Source organism: Ylistrum balloti, unplaced genomic scaffold (genome assembly GCF_031769215.1).
Source record: "Ylistrum balloti isolate Yb309-2 unplaced genomic scaffold, AGI_CSIRO_Ybal_v1 Utg371822, whole genome shotgun sequence".
In the NCBI taxonomy this organism is placed as follows: domain Eukaryota; kingdom Metazoa; phylum Mollusca; class Bivalvia; order Pectinida; family Pectinidae; genus Ylistrum; species Ylistrum balloti.
This window is the reverse complement of record NW_026782906.1, coordinates 4,389-20,195: the sequence shown is the minus strand read 5'-3', so window position 1 is coordinate 20,195 and position 15,807 is coordinate 4,389. Positions and strand designations below refer to the sequence as shown.

Here is a 15,807-nt window from a genome sequence, read left to right as displayed (position 1 = left end):
CTTAATTTAATGTTTGCTCCTTTTCCGGAACGGTTAGTCCTTATTTCGTAACCTTTATTATACATACAAAGTGAACATCCTGTCGTAAGTTTTGTAGGGCCGTCGATAGAAAAAGTATGCTGAAAGTACTTCTAACTTTAAGAACGGTCTATGATTATATGTACAGTTAACAAGAATAAAATATCACATCGTTCACACTGTGCATGTATCTCAATTAAGCATATCTGATTCTTACATTTTGTGGTAAAAACAGTTGCTCCGGCCCCACTCGATGTCTTGCACTATTTTTTTTAGTCTACGTGACTTTGAGCATCTGATTCCCGGAACAGCTTATCGGGAAATGTTCGTATCCTAACGCTTTTTGTATGAAAAAGGCTTTTAATATAATCACAAGTTTTCAAACCATTCACTAATGGTGATGTTGTTTGCGTGTAATTCGTGAAAATTTATTTTGTAGCGTTGGTGAACAGTCAATTGAATGAATATTTTGACAAACTGCAGACACTCCCTGCGTCGACTTCTTCCGTGTTCAATAATGGCAGGAGCTGGCGAACCAAAGAAAGATATTTTTGCTGAGTTTGACAGACTCGGGGCACTTCTAGGGTTTTCCACGGTACATGTTTCTATTATTAATACAATACTTTTTTTTCAAATGGAGTGAAAATTGTCGAACTGTGCCAATTACTTTAATACTCATAATTATAATCGGGTGTCTTACATTAGGTACTCATGTAAAATGGCCACCTGTAACATCTAAAGATGCACAGGATCTACATCTACCCTTAATAAACTTCTTTCAATGTACTGAATTAAGATTATGTGGATATTAATGGGGTGTGCAATATACAAGGAAAAAGATAAAAAAAAAAGAGAAGACATTAAGTAGAAGTTAGGATGTTGGTTTTGAAGCCTCAAAAAGCCGGCTGTGACAATTAGATCTGGTGAAAGATTGTTCCATTCCCAGTAGAGGGGTATATATATATATATTTATAAATATAAGGATAAGAAACTAGGTCCAGTGGTGACTTCTCGGGTGTTACTTCTTGTTAACTGAGCCATGATATAATCAAGTTCCCTCTTCTTCCTTTATCTAAAGTTATCTACCTGTGCCTCTAGATCTGTGCTGTAGTTATTGTGGACTTAGCACAGACTAGCCTGATGAGAGTCATTTTGTCGGCTAATGAGAAGTGTATCTCATTTTTGTAACAGAAAAAACAGTCTTAGTGATAAATTAAAGTGACATATCACAAAAGTTAAATGAGGCAATCAGATAATCACTCAGCTTCTTAATGTCATCTTGTTAAAGATGATTATTTCCATATTTTAGACAGAAAGTGACACATACTATAAGGATGGTATTTGCAATGTATACAGCTTAACCCTTTCGGTGCCGTAGGCAACTAAAGTCTACATGCAGACAGGCTACCATAGGTGACTGTAGTCAACAATTTTTGCCATTGTTTTCGGATATTTTCCGGAAAATATTTGGCGCTGAGCTGTACATTGTGAGAGATATTTGGCGCCGAAAGGGTTAAACATGTATTTTGTTTTACTAATAGCAAAAGTTAACAGAAATTATTTATCACAAAAAAGTAACGCAATCAATTTGAAAGTTATAAAGCCCTTTACTACTGCTTATTTAAAAAAATTAGTTATTTACTTTTTGAGAAAAATGTTTTATAAATACAGCAAGACTAGTAATTGGAATTTCTTTGCAACAAGATATAAACATTTTCTTATCTCTCTGTATTTTACACTAGGGAAGAAAGAGTATTTCCAACAGTCAGTTCTACAGTAGATCGTGTGATGGGAGAAAGGACGAGAGAGTCAAGATGATGGCTATTTCTTTTAGAGGTTTTTATTTACAGCAGCAAGCTTGGCCAATGGGGATCTCCCAGCATGTCACTGACACTAGAAATATTGTAATATCTTTTAATGACTAAATCAGCTGCTCTTCTCTGTACCATGTCTGATAATTTATTCTTGAATGGAAGGTTAATGTGTCAATTGCTTCAGCAAAAATATTTTGTCACATCAACAAAGTACAAAATGCTATACTTACAATTTCAAAGAGAGAACATATATAAGCATGCAAGTGTTGTAAGTGAAAATGATAAAATTGTTCATCTAAAACATATAATTGTCTACATATACATAAAATATCCAGCCTATTACCAAAAAATGTTTTTACAATAGGAGTCTTATCCAAGGAGGTGTGAGATATTCTATAATATGAATTAAAGATATTAACAATCCAGGTTTTGACAGCTGTACTTAAATGATTTCCACAAAATGAACAATCAATCCATATAATTAGTGGTACTGCATTATACATTTTATCATAACTCTACCTGGACAAAAAATTCCCAGGTGCAAAAATGTATGCTGTGCTGAAATGAATCCATATAAAATGGACCAGATTTATAGAGAATACGTGATCAGGGTCTCAAAATAAAAGCTGTACTGTGATAAGGGTGAAAGAAGACAAAAGTAGCAAGTCTCGGAGTGTATGTTAAACCCCCCCCCCCCCTCCCAAAAAAAAAAATCCCTTATTATGGCACATTTAAATTATCAGGAACAAATGGAAAATTTCTACGTTATAAATTGTAATGGTATACAGAAATTACTGTAAGTTGATGATTATGAACTTTCCTTTTCTTTTGACTTTTGATAGCCAAAGGGTCGACCTAGCTCAAATATGAGTGAATTCAGAGAACATTTTGCCAAAGCCAAGCACATAGTGGTACTCACTGGGGCAGGAGTTAGCGCAGAGAGCGGTGTTCCAACATTTCGCGGAGCTGGTGGTTTCTGGCGCAAATGGCAAGCCCAGGTAGGACTTGTATGATAATGTTGTAATTGCATAAATAACATATTTTTTAGATGAATTCATTATGTATAAAACTGCATCATTCAGCTGGGATGTTTGATCCTTCTAGTACACTTCCAATGCTGTCTTAGGTGGTCAGGTGACCTTTCACCAGTTGGATTGAGGTCTAACTTTACTGTCAAAAATAGGTAACACTTGTTACAGTTACCTAATCCTCACCAAAACTGTCATCTGCATCATGGAAAAGAGCTTCTTCGTAAGATTTCATTCAAAATGAAAAAAAATCCTCTTCTCCCTGCTGAAAATTTTTGTAGTTGGATGACTGATCAGCCCCATGGGCCTCTTGTTTAGTGATATCTTCCAAACTTTAAATATGATGTCATGGAATTGTTTTGCACTGCTATTTAAACTTGAATCTGTATGTCTCATTGTATTACAGCAACTAGCTACACCAGAAGCCTTTGCCACAGATCCCTCACTGGTTTGGGAGTTTTATCATCATAGACGAGAAGTCATGAACTCAAAGAAACCCAACATGGTATGTGATACAAAACAAACAGCAGGAGACTGTCACTTTGTTGTATACTGGTTATTGACAATAGCACTTTTTTTTTCTTCAAACTGAAAACAATTTTTGTGAACCAGAATATACATATATGAAAAAACCAATCTATAGAATTTTCTCATATACATGTATAAGCAGAAGGGCTATTGAAGCTCGGTTGGTTTGAATGTTGACTTGCCTAACCTTAGGAGAAGATCTGAGGTGCATAGTTCAGCATTCCCTACATATATGCTGGTATGTGTTTCTCAGACAGCAGAGAAACGGACAAGTCTGTTCTGACAGGGTTATATTCTTGGACATGACATTTTACCCTGTTTGCTATGGATGGCATGCAACGAGTCTCCAGTATGTTGTTCAGTGAAGTAGCCATTGGCTAATACATGGAGATCCTGTCTCAAACTGACTCTGGTTGTTTATTGGGTAGGTGGGCCATGTGAGTTCGTAAATCATACCAAATGACAGTTTATAGGGAATGAAGTAAGGGATTTTTTGTTGTAGCTTAAAAATTGTATAATATTGTCTACCAGGGAATGTAATAATCAGGCATTGTCAGATCAGATTTCATTATAATTTTTACAAATTAATAAGTATTAACAAACATTGACCCAAAAACTAATATCCCATTTTATATACTTAGCATAAGGTAGCTTGTTGCATTTTCATGGTTTCCAGCTTCAAGTGTTAACCTTGTCCCTTCCTCTGTATTGTTTTGTTTCTGCTCAGATACAGATGTAGAACTGTAATTTGGTATGGAGTTTTACTAAGTAATAATATGCGGGTTAAGTTCCAATTAGTTCATGGTTCATGACCAATAATTTCAAGACTTTTGATTAAAATTTTCAACAAAAAATCAGGAAGACTAAACTTGAGGAGCCTTGTGTAAAACTTGAAAAAATCTGAAGGCAGAACTTTCATATAAGATTCTTTAATATTGATTCCACAAGTAGAACTGAAATTGTATTTCATAAGTTATGAGTACACATCTTAACCAAGTAAATAACACTAGAAATATTCAATACTTCTCTCCTTGGTTGTCTCTATAGTTCTTTGGAGTTATGTCCCTTTCACAATATCTAACATTGTTGCGGACATGCTTCTTTTTCTTTTCTCTGACTTTTAAGGAGAGTTATCCATTTATTGTCTAAAGATTATATGTGACAGGTGGAAAAAACAAGAGACTCTCATCCTTCCATCCTATGTATTGTTGTCTGTGGAGTCTCATCACTATCATACACTAGAGGTAGAGCATTACATGTATTTGGAAATATGATCCCCCATATTCCCATAGGTCCTGCTGACAAACCCTAGCTACTGGTAAGTGTGCTGTGCTCACAGAACTCTAATACACAGGCAAATAGCATGCACTTAACACTATGACATACCTGTATATAACTAGAAAAACAGGTAAAAGGTAAAAATAGATGTAAAAATTATCAGACACATATGAACTCTATAATTAGACATATAGGTAAACAAAGGACCCTTTCTGTAACTAGTAACACACCTAAACAGAAGATACCCTCTGTAACTAGTAACACACCTAAACAAAAGACACCCTCTGTAACTAGTAACCACCTAAACAGAAGATACCCTCTGTAACTAGTAACACTCCTAAACAGAAGACACCCCCTGTAACTAGTTATACACCGAAACAGAAGACACCCTCTGTAACTAGTAACACACCTAAACAGAAGACACCTCTGTAACTAGTAACACACCTAAACAGAAGATACCCTCTGTAACTAGTTATACACCTAAACAGAAGACACCCTCTGTAACTAGTAACACACCTAAACAGAAGATACCCTCTGTAACTAGTTATACACCTAAACAGAAGATACCCTCTGTAACTAGTAACACACCTAAACAGAAGATACCCTCTGTAACAAGTAACACACCTAAACAAAAGATACCCTCTGTAACTAGTAACACACCTAAACAGAAGATACCCTCTGTAACTAGTTATACACCTAAACAGAAGATACCCTCTGTAACTAGTAACACACCTAAACAGAAGATACCCTCTGTAACAAGTAACACACCTAAACAGAAGACACCCTCTGTAGCTAGTAACACACCCAAACAGAAGACAACCTCTTTAACTAGTAACACACCTAAACAGAAGATACCCTCGGTAACTAGTTATACACCTAAACAGAAGACACCCTCTGTAACTAGTAACACACCTAAACAGAAGACACCCTCTGTAACTAGTAACACACCTAAACAGAAGACTCCCCCTGTAACTATTTACACACATATAGTAATGAGCAGATACATTACGATATACAGGGTAGAATAAATGACCCAGTGACATATATTTTTCAGGAATATTTTTTATCAAAGCTTATGACCTTGAACAGATTCAGTGTAAAAACTGCGTTAAGTGTTAAGTTAGTCTGAAATTACTTCAAGATTTAATTTTTCAAATGGAGCTGAAAATCCTCATGATTGACTAATATTTCTATTATTAAAGGCCCACATTGCTATAGCTGAATGTGAGAAAAGGCTGGCAGAGCAGAATCGGCGTGTCATTGTCATCACCCAGAACATTGATGAGCTTCACCGCCAGGCAGGAACCCAAAACATCCTGGAACTTCACGGTTGGTGAGATATATTGTCTTAGTTGAACAGTCCCACTATATTTTGACATGCACTGGCTATAATGTGTTCAGTCATAAGATCATGTTCATATCACATGATCCTGAACTACTGTGAAAGAATTAATTTTTGTGGGAGATTTATGTTCGTTGAATTTATGGGTACTCTAAAGTTTTTATGTCCATTTGACATGGATTACCAGGTACGGTACTAGTGGATTTTGCATGCCAAAGAAAATACACATTTTTGGAAAATACACAAAATTTGAATACCACAAAAATATATGGTTTTGCAGTACATCAATCATATCATATATTCTTCTTAAACACTTCATGAGTGAACTGCAAGAGTAGATATTTCCAGTTTATCTTTTAAAAACATTGAATTCCTACCAAACTTGTCATCAGTGGTCCTAAGTAATCAGAGTAGGGAGAGGGAAATATGACTGCCAAGAAATGTATGTTTATTCTAATATCTGGATTTTTTCAGGAAGTCTGTTTAAAGTGAGGTGTACAAAATGTGCAGAGGTTACTGTGAACAGGGACAGTCCAATCTGTGAGTCTTTGGCAGGCAAGGGGTATGTATTTAACAGGACACAGACTCATTACTGCATCTCGCACAATCTACAACTGTCTCCCAATACTCAAAAAATAGGTTTTCTTGTAAGATCATTGTAAGAGACCATTCACTTTGATTATTTATTTAGTCCTTTGTGTCACTCATTTACTTAATGCCACGCCCTTTACTTTAGAACTAAATGTTGCTAGAACTCTTCATTAGAGTCCATCACATGCAGATGCATCTATAATGGTGAATCTGACTCTTAGAAACACTTTAATTGTGAGTCTATTTCACATAAACTCTTTAAAATGTGCATCTGTCTCACACAAACATTTGAAATGTGAATCTGCCTCACACAAACATTTTAACTGTAAGTCTTTCTCTCACAAACACATTAAAATGTGAGTTGCCCCACACAAACAAGTTTGATTTGACTCTGCACTTACACAAACTCAAATACAAGTCCACCCTAACAAATTCCCCAAACGTGAGTCTTTTGAACAAAAACAGTTAAGTGCATGTCTGCTTATAACAAACTCTTTAAGTGAGGTTTAGCCTCTCATCAGCACTTATGAGGTACTTCTTCCTTTTACAAATACATTGTATGTGTTCTTCAATTATGCATCCATCTCACATAAAGATAAGATAAGTGTGTCTACCTCACACAAGGTTTGCTTTAGTGTTGTTAAAGAAATGAAACCCAATGGTAATGTCTTGATACATTTGAGTATGTGTTTTACTGTTATAAAACAGATAAATGGGAGATAAATAAAAAAGTACCTGCATATAGTTGAAGTATTTAATTAAATTGTTAATTGAAACTGTTAGTTTCATTATTCTGATTACTATTGAGCCATCTTTTTTTTTTATAGGGAACCTAATCCTGAAGCAAAGGATGCTGGGATACCAGTGGAAAACCTTCCTCGGTGAATAGTGCCCCAAACAATATCCAGTTGTTTCATGCTTTTAGTGTTGGCTTTTATAACACCTCACAATATCAGATGTTAACAAATAAATGTGATGATGAATTCACACATTCTCAATAATTGCTGTATGAATGACACATAGGACCTGAAAGTAGCGTAATTATATTTCAGCGCAATAACTCTAGCAGGAAAAGTTCTGCAATAAAATGACCACTAGAACTTGTTTGCTTACAGTACTATGTATTGCAAGATAATCAAAATGGATATAACTCTATTAAAGAGAGATTTTTATACTGTTTTGTGATGGTTGTCCTGCAGGTGTGAGAAGGAGAGCTGTAAAGGACTACTGCGGCCACATGTTGTCTGGTTTGGAGAATCTTTAGACCCAACTGTTTTACATAATGCCTACAAGGAGCTTGGAGAATGTGATCTTTGTTTGGTGGTAAGTACATATAAGGTACAACTTTAGTGAATCTGAAAATCAAACAGTCCTATGTTTCACTTTTTGGATTTTTTTTTCGGTCAGAAATATATATGTTTAATTTTCAGAAATAGAATTTCATTTTTCAAGTCCTGATTGAATGATTGATGTACAGATTATATTTATGACACTGATTCTATTTTACATTTGTATGTATTTCATATTCTAGTCTTTGCCTATTGATTACTAGAGCTCCTAATCGAGATTAGGTGCCCTATAGTGATCAGCTTGTCCATCTGTCTGTCTGTCCAGTTTTTTTTTGTTTCTGTACAGTATCTCTAATTCTGTTGTGCCAATGGCAATCATACTTTATGCCAAGCCTCCTTGAAAGAAGTGCTTGCTTTGTTGTGTAGCTTTTTATCTCCCAAGGTTAAGGGTCAAGGTCACTTACTATAAATAGAAAATCAGTTTCCTTGCGAGAAACAGAGTTTGCTTTGACCAGTCTAACCCAAGCTTCAGACAGTACTTCCTGACTGAAAGTGTTTGCTTTGGATTGCATTATATTTTCAAAGATCAAAGGTCAAGGTCATTGTTACTATAAATAGAAAAGTCAGTTTCCTGCAATGATCAAACTCAAACCTGATACAATGCTTCCTTACAAAAATAGCTTGTTTTGGATTGCTTTTCAGTTTCTCAGGATCAATGGTCCCGATACTTGTTACTCTAAGAAGAAAATTGGTTTATGTGATATAACTTGGGTTCCTTTGGGGTAGTCAAACTCATACTCAATACAATGCTTTCTTACTGAAAGTGCTTGCCAGGGAATACTTTTCAGACCCAGAAGTCAAAGGTTGAGGTTATTGTTGCTGTAAAGGAAAATCCATTTCATGGAACAGCTCAAGTTTGCTGTAGTCAATCTATCTCAAACTTGATGCAATGCTTCATAAACCAAATGTGCTTGTTTGAGATAAATTGCCACTCAGGTCCAAAGGACAAAGGTTATTGTAACTGTTAGTTTTAATCAGTTTCTGTGTGATAACTAGAGTTAGCTTTGCCCAATATAAATAAACTTCATACAATTCTTCTGTACCAAAAGTGCTTGCTTAGGATATTGATTTTTATATCTCAAGTCCTGAGATCAAAGGTCACAGTTATTATAATTTTGAAAAATAAGATCAAATGTATTTGTTAGTATTTTTTTCTGTAACAGTCTTTCTTGACTAACTTTTATGGCAGAGTGTACTTAATCTGTCAGTCTGGGGTGTGTGTGTGTCTAAGGGTGGATGTGTAGGTAGGGGACAGATTTTCAGCCACACAGTGAGGCCCTTGATGACCTATCAATGTTTTAGTTATTTATGCTTATGTTATGCTCTAACCTTGTTTTCTGCATGGAGCCCTGATAGCTCAGGCAGTAAAAGCATTGGTGTACATAACCTAAGGTTAAAAAACCGCCCTCAAATGACCCTGGCTGTTGTGGGGCAATAAACACAATAAAACAGCAAATTGTTTGATTGGACTCTCAGGTCTGTTGTATTGAATTGAATAAGTAAACAAATGAATAAAGAATATAATTAAGTAATATAAACAAACAGAAAAGAAAAATAGAAAATATCTAGAACTGAAGGTGGAACAATTTTCTGACAATGCTATCTTTGTTGGTAAGTATATTAGCTACTTTATTAGGGACCCAACAGTCCTGGTATATTGAACTTGGGTTGTTGCTGTCTTCGGGGTTGAAGTCTTTTTGGGGGATGGAGCAGTGTAGAAACAGATAATACAGGTCACCTTACTAGTGTTAACTGGTGGGAATTTCTTTTAGTTAGTTGGTAGAGTGTCCAGGTAGAGAACGAAATGATGCTTTTTAAATCCCAGCAGGTGAAAGGTATATCCCATTACTCCTTCTTGTTACACATTGTTTAACAGGTGGGAACCTCATCAGTTGTTTACCCAGCGGCCATGTTTGCTCCAGAAGTAGCTAGCCGTGGTGTTCCTGTGGCTGAAATAAATATGGAGGAAACTGATGTCACAACAAGTCTAGGGTCAGTATACTTTCATATTGAGATCACTACATCAGTATGTTTGTGTTCAAAGGATCTTCAGTATCTAACATTCATGGAAGATTATATTGTTTGACAAGACTTTTTCTGGGGGCCCTATTCCCAACTGAAATTATATTTAGGCTAAATTCCCAAAGTTTGCTATTTGTTCTTCGAAGTTCACTTCCAAATTCACCAATTTTCTTTCAAAAATGAGGCAAAAATGCCACATCCCAAACCTGTGAAAAAAGCCCATGCAAGAATACTGCTTCTTTTATGGATAAATGCTCATTAAAATCTGAGGCAGATTATATTTGACAAGTAGCTACCTTGGGTAGAGACCTATAATGTTTCATCTTCTATTGACCTTGACCTGCTTTCAAGGAAAGAGCAAACTGATCACCAGTAAAGCATCTTATGCTAATGCAATGGCATTCTATTCAACAGATCAGTTAGTATCATCATGCCTTTATGAAGTGTAAAGAATTTTAGAGATTATAAATAGCTTCATTCGTCATATAAGTTATTATTTGTTTATTTGTTGACAAAGTCCATACTTGAGCTCACGGAACATCCATTATGCAGAAATTAATTGTTGTATAAAGTTTAATCATTGTTTTAGTCAGAATATTTCTTTACAATTGTTTGAAAATATCCAGATATTAAGATATAAAAGCTTCTGTAGTCTTTTTTTAAAACTTTTTTAATCTTTATTATCAGATGAAGATGCACCTTCACAAAATCAGATATCTTATTAAGCCGAAATTCTGTTAAAGTAGAGTGTATATAAAGTACTGACAATGTCTACTGATGTCTAGTGACTTCAAGATGTGTGTTTAGACTACAGGCCAAGTTCATAACCATGCTTTTGTTTCAGGTTTCATTTCCAAGGACCAGCAGGAACCATTGTGCCAGAAGCTCTGGCTAAACATGAATCGGAACCCTGAAATTGTTCCCTGTGTCAGACCCTGAAGACATTCCCTGAATGTGAACACTGGAGTTATTCTTTGTAACAACACTCTGAAATTATTTCTGTGTGTTGGAACCATGAAGTTATTCCATGTATCAGAAGGCTGTAGCTTCTCCTTGTCTAAAATGTCCATGGTGTTATTGCTTTATTCATAAACAAAGAGCATTAATCCAGTGATCGAAGCAGTGAAACGAAACTGAATATCTTCAACATTGGATTTTTTAAAACTTCTGTGATAAGTAGTCATCATTATGTTGATAGTATAGATTATGCTATTATTTTTTTTATGCATAAAAGAATAATTATAGTATAAAAAGACCCCACAAAATGCACGAACTTAAAGTTATTCTTTATTGCTGACAGAGCTACAGTGTAGATACGGCCGAGGATAAGGATTAATTCATTGCCTTTCTGTCTTCCCTATTTACATATGTAACCTCAGGTGAAGAGCAGAGGTGCATGGTACAATGCTGCCTACGCATGTTATTTGTGTTACTCGGTCCTGACCTGGGTTGTGTCCTTGGGCAAGACACACTTTAAAACCCCATTTGCTCTAGATAGCAAATAATGGGCCTCCCTTATGTTTTTCAGTGAGGTATCCACTATCAACAGCAAGGAGAATCTGCCCAAAAATTACTCTTGCAGTTCAGGAGATGATGAACCCAGCAGACACACCATTATACATATATATATATTACATGTAATAAATCAAATACAGAATGTATAATTCTCTCCTACTCCTGAGAATATTGTGTTTACATGACAACACAACAAGAAGAACATTGTCAACAGATCAACTTCTGTATCATAATACCACACAGTTAACATAAAACCGAGTAATCAGATGTAAACAAAGCTGAAAAATGAAAAACAACTGAATACCGGGATATTTTCACCCCACCAGGTTATTTTCTACATTGTACCATAACACACAAATTCTCACCATGGTCGTTTCTTTCTCAGAGGATTACATAACAGGGTTACATAAGTGTAATAAATTTTTGCCTCATCTTAAATTCACACTCCCTGTTCATAGGTGAAAAAGGGTGAAAATTAAACAGGGACGTAAAATTCCTGTTATGCAGTATATCTATAAGACCATTGTAGCTTGCTAATATACATTTTACTAAAATGCAGTGCTTGGAAAATCTTGGGGAATAATTTGACCTCTATAGACAGTGGACATTTTGGTCGAGCATTTGATATGGCAATATTACAATGTCAGCATAGACATGGGCTTTTACAAATTCAGCATGCACATTTTACCTCCCATAAGTGGAAGCCTTTGATCGACTGGTGGTCACTGTTATTTAGCCCACCAACATCAGATGAGGGTGGTCTGATTGTGTAGTGGTATAATGCATTCAGATGTCCAGGGTTTGATTCTCTGAGTGGACATGAAAATGTATGGGAATCACCTGCCTGACCACATGGGCTTTCCCAGTTACTGCAGTTTCTTGGCTAAACGGAATGATTAATATAAGCTGATAGCTTGTTTCCCAATTGTTGTAAAATGAATAAAGTTGATATTTATCACATGATGGGCAAATCACCTTTCATCAATGTTCATTGGCAGTCAACAGTCTGTCCATAAACAAAAATCATTCATTCATGAACTTTTGTCCAAACAGTCCATGAGTATAACAGGTGTACATTAAAAACAAGGTACAATATGTATATATGAAATACTAGAAACAAGAAAAGAAAGTGAAGAATGGATTAAGATCTCAATTTCTTAACTTCTTTGACTCAAAAAATAGGTTTACTTGCATGTATTTGACACAAATCCTTGGTATTTTTCACACAAATTTAAACATAAACAGATTTCTCTAATAGTACATACCTTTTTATGAAACATTGTCTTAAATCTTTGTAAGTATCACATGTCAAAATAAAATTACTTCAGTAGTTGATTTACAAGTTGTACAGTATCTCTGAGCTCAATTGACAGTATGGTACTGGCCTGTTTCTATTGTAAGGAATGTGAAGACAGATGCAATCATGTTGAATTAATTATTAAAATTCTTCTGTGTATATTTTGTCAAATAATGCTGTATAGAAAAGTTATCTACAATATGCTTGTATAAATAAAATCTTGATGAGGACTCCATTAAACATCTGGAGTTTTGTTGTTCTTTGTGAAAAATTCTTAGTTTAACTTCAAATTTAAAGTTAATTGGCATTACCATATATTACCAAATTCTATACCAGTCACTTGATTTTTCACATAATGCACCTATCTACAGGTAGTTAAAACAGGTTCCCATGCTCTTTTTTTATGCACAATTCAAAAAACTGTTTACAGAATCTCGTAATTTTTACCAATACCTGTTAATTCTGTATTTTGTAGATACAATAAAATGGTAAATGACCAAGTTCAAAATATATCAAGATGTCACATGTAGATTTACTTAGTTTAAGTAGTCTCTTACATAATTTAAATGAATTTTTTCAATGACCAGCCCTTTTGAGGGCCCCCTTAATTCACAAACATTACACAATATGCCGCTTACATGTGTAGTAAACAAGTATAATATTGTTTTACAGTTGATCTCTATGTGTTAAGTAGCACTGGTGGAATATTTCTCAAACTTAATATTTATCTTCCCCATGGTTCCTAGTTCCTATTCAATTTTGAGATTTAAATTATAAAAAAAAAATTCTTAAGGCCCATATGATCAAATCTAACAATTCATGGATGTCCATTTAGAAGGGCAACAATTAACATAATGTATTTTAAGAAGAGCTTTTACTACAATGTTTCTAAGGGTACAAATCCAGCAGATATGATCTTGTGTCACCATTGTGTCTTTAAATATTATTATTATCATCTTAACGGCCCGTCAACACATAAAAGGTCATCCGGTGAAAGACACAATAATCCAAAATAAAATAAAATAAAACAAACTCTAAAAATCATAAATGGTTAAATTATCACAAAAGATTAAATGGTAAATCATACAATATAGACCAACAACTTTCAGATAGCCTAGAATTTGATATGCTCACCTACTTCTCAATCCAAAGGGGTTCAATGATCATCGTAGAATGTTCTAAATTTTCCAGTAAGAGAGAGCCTTATTCACATATCTGTCTCTTCAACAATGAAAGGCATAATTGTAAATACGTTTAATCGTAATGATGAATCTATATCTGTGAAGAAAATGAAATACACTTTAAAATAAACTGTACGACCCAAATATGATATTTTCCCGTAGATCTTACTGTATATCGTTTGATATATAAACACTGTGAATTAAGAAAAAAATATTCATTTGGGGAAAAAATGAAGAAAAGAAGAAGGAAAAAATTTTGTTCGCGCTAAGCCTCGAGCCGTATGGCACCATCACGCCGCCAAAATTTTATCGGAAATAGCCATTACACTGACAACGTCACTAAGACGTTTGAAAGGGCTCCAAATTTAAACAAGCACCTACTAAACTCACAGACAGGATGGACAACAAAACAGAACGTTTAGTATGGGTTGACTTAGAGATGTCTGGGCTGGACATAAGCAAAGATCACATCTTAGAAATGGCTTGCTTGATCACAAATGGCGGCTTAGATGTTGTAGCAGAAGGGCCAAATCTCATCATAAATCAACCCGATAGTGTGTTGGATGGCATGGGGGATTGGTGTAAAAATCATCACGGACAGTCTGGTCTCACGGAGGCTGTAAAGAAGAGTAACATTTCATTAGCATCAGCAGAACAGGAAATGTTAAAATTTATACAACAACACACCCTTCCTAACTGTGCAATACTTTCGGGTAACTCCGTACATGCTGACAAAGTCTTCCTGGATAAATATATGCCGCAGTTTATGGCCCATCTCCATTACCGAATTGTGGATGTCAGCACCGTCAAAGAACTCTGTCGTAGATGGTATCCTGAAGAATTCAAAAAGCACCCACGAAAAAATTATCTCACCGAGCTCTGGACGATATTAAAGAAAGTATAGAAGAGTTACGGTTTTACAAGTCATCAATATTCAAATGAAGGGGAAATGTGCCTTGGTTTGAGGGTAGCAGTACTTACACACTTCAGTTTATGAAAGGAAACTCAAATGAATTCTACTGGAAAGTTCAATATGTGCAATTAAAACACTGGATGGAATTGAATTTTCTGTATGATCACTCAGAAATTTGATAGGTTTACAATCTGTGAATATATCTATAGCACCATTTCCAAAATTTTGGTGTGTCCAGTTATAAAACAAAAAAATTCTCGGAATGTGAACGAATTACACAGAGAAAGCACGAGGCCAGGACTCCAAAATTTGAGTCTCAGAAATCACTGTCACTTACAAAGATCTGGCCTGGAATCAACAGTAACAGATGAAGAAGAACCATTCTACAATCTTTCTGATGAAATATTGCAAATTGTTTGAATAATATATTGGAATCTGTTCCCTATCCTGCTGATGGGGGTGTTTGCTTTAATGACACCTGTACATACTAATACATGAAGGGGAATTGACTGACCCTACAGATTGAGGGGTATTTTATTTATGTAATTTAGTAAACTGTACTGCAAAATTATTTATGTCTGTTCCAAATGATCGACTTTTATTTACCCCTATATGCCTGTCTGGCTAATATTTTTGTGTATTGATCTGGAAAACTTACAATTTTACCTTACTAAATGAATTTGTACATATGTATCCAAACTTTGGCAGTAGAATATAGAAGGTATAATGATAAGCTGAGAGAGTGTAGATAATGTAAAGACAGAAATGCTCCCTTACAGGTACAGAGGACAAATTTAATGTTTCATTGATATGGTCAGAATTCCAAAACCTGTTAATCAATAAAACCATCTATGTTTAAAGTTGTTTGCTTATTGACTTTCTACTATGAAAAATCATTTATGAGAATAAATTAAGGGTACTGTAAGGAAAA

General features: G+C 35.1%; 2 protein-coding genes across 3 annotated transcripts; both read left to right on the top strand.

Moving 5' to 3' along the window:
* The first annotated feature begins 305 nt into the window (after nucleotides 1-305).
* Nucleotides 306-13,022, top strand: LOC132563694 (NAD-dependent protein deacylase sirtuin-5, mitochondrial-like). Of its 2 annotated transcripts, XM_060228446.1 has the most exons (10): nucleotides 306-342; nucleotides 458-613; nucleotides 2,675-2,830; nucleotides 3,267-3,365; nucleotides 5,869-5,995; nucleotides 6,483-6,570; nucleotides 7,427-7,480; nucleotides 7,799-7,922; nucleotides 9,825-9,940; nucleotides 10,815-13,022. In XM_060228446.1, the coding sequence occupies exons 2-10, from the start codon at nucleotides 479-481 to the stop codon at nucleotides 10,882-10,884; spliced, it is 969 nt and encodes a 322-aa protein (XP_060084429.1). In that variant the 5' UTR covers nucleotides 306-342; nucleotides 458-478; the 3' UTR covers nucleotides 10,885-13,022. The 2 variants fall into 2 exon arrangements, with proteins under 2 accessions (XP_060084429.1, XP_060084428.1); XM_060228445.1 differs by lacking the exon at nucleotides 306-342 and having other exon boundaries at nucleotides 377-613.
* A 1,338-nt stretch (nucleotides 13,023-14,360) lies between these two features.
* On the top strand, nucleotides 14,361-15,807 carry LOC132563695 (oligoribonuclease, mitochondrial-like). The gene has a single exon (XM_060228447.1). It carries the CDS (start codon nucleotides 14,361-14,363, stop codon nucleotides 14,865-14,867), a length of 507 nt encoding a protein of 168 aa, XP_060084430.1. The 3' UTR covers nucleotides 14,868-15,807.

Bases quoted from the DNA above. Each gene is read 5' to 3' on its own strand.
- LOC132563694 (XM_060228446.1), top strand. From the start codon at position 479: ATGAATATTTTGACAAACTGCAGACACTCCCTGCGTCGACTTCTTCCG. The intron at 3,366-5,868 runs GTATGTGATACA...CTATTATTAAAG, and splicing joins ACTCAAAGAAACCCAACATG to GCCCACATTGCTATAGCTGA. The intron at 6,571-7,426 runs GTATGTATTTAA...TTTTTTTTATAG, and splicing joins GAGTCTTTGGCAGGCAAGGG to GGAACCTAATCCTGAAGCAA.
- LOC132563695 (XM_060228447.1), top strand. From the start codon at position 14,361: ATGGACAACAAAACAGAACGTTTAGTATGGGTTGACTTAGAGATGTCT.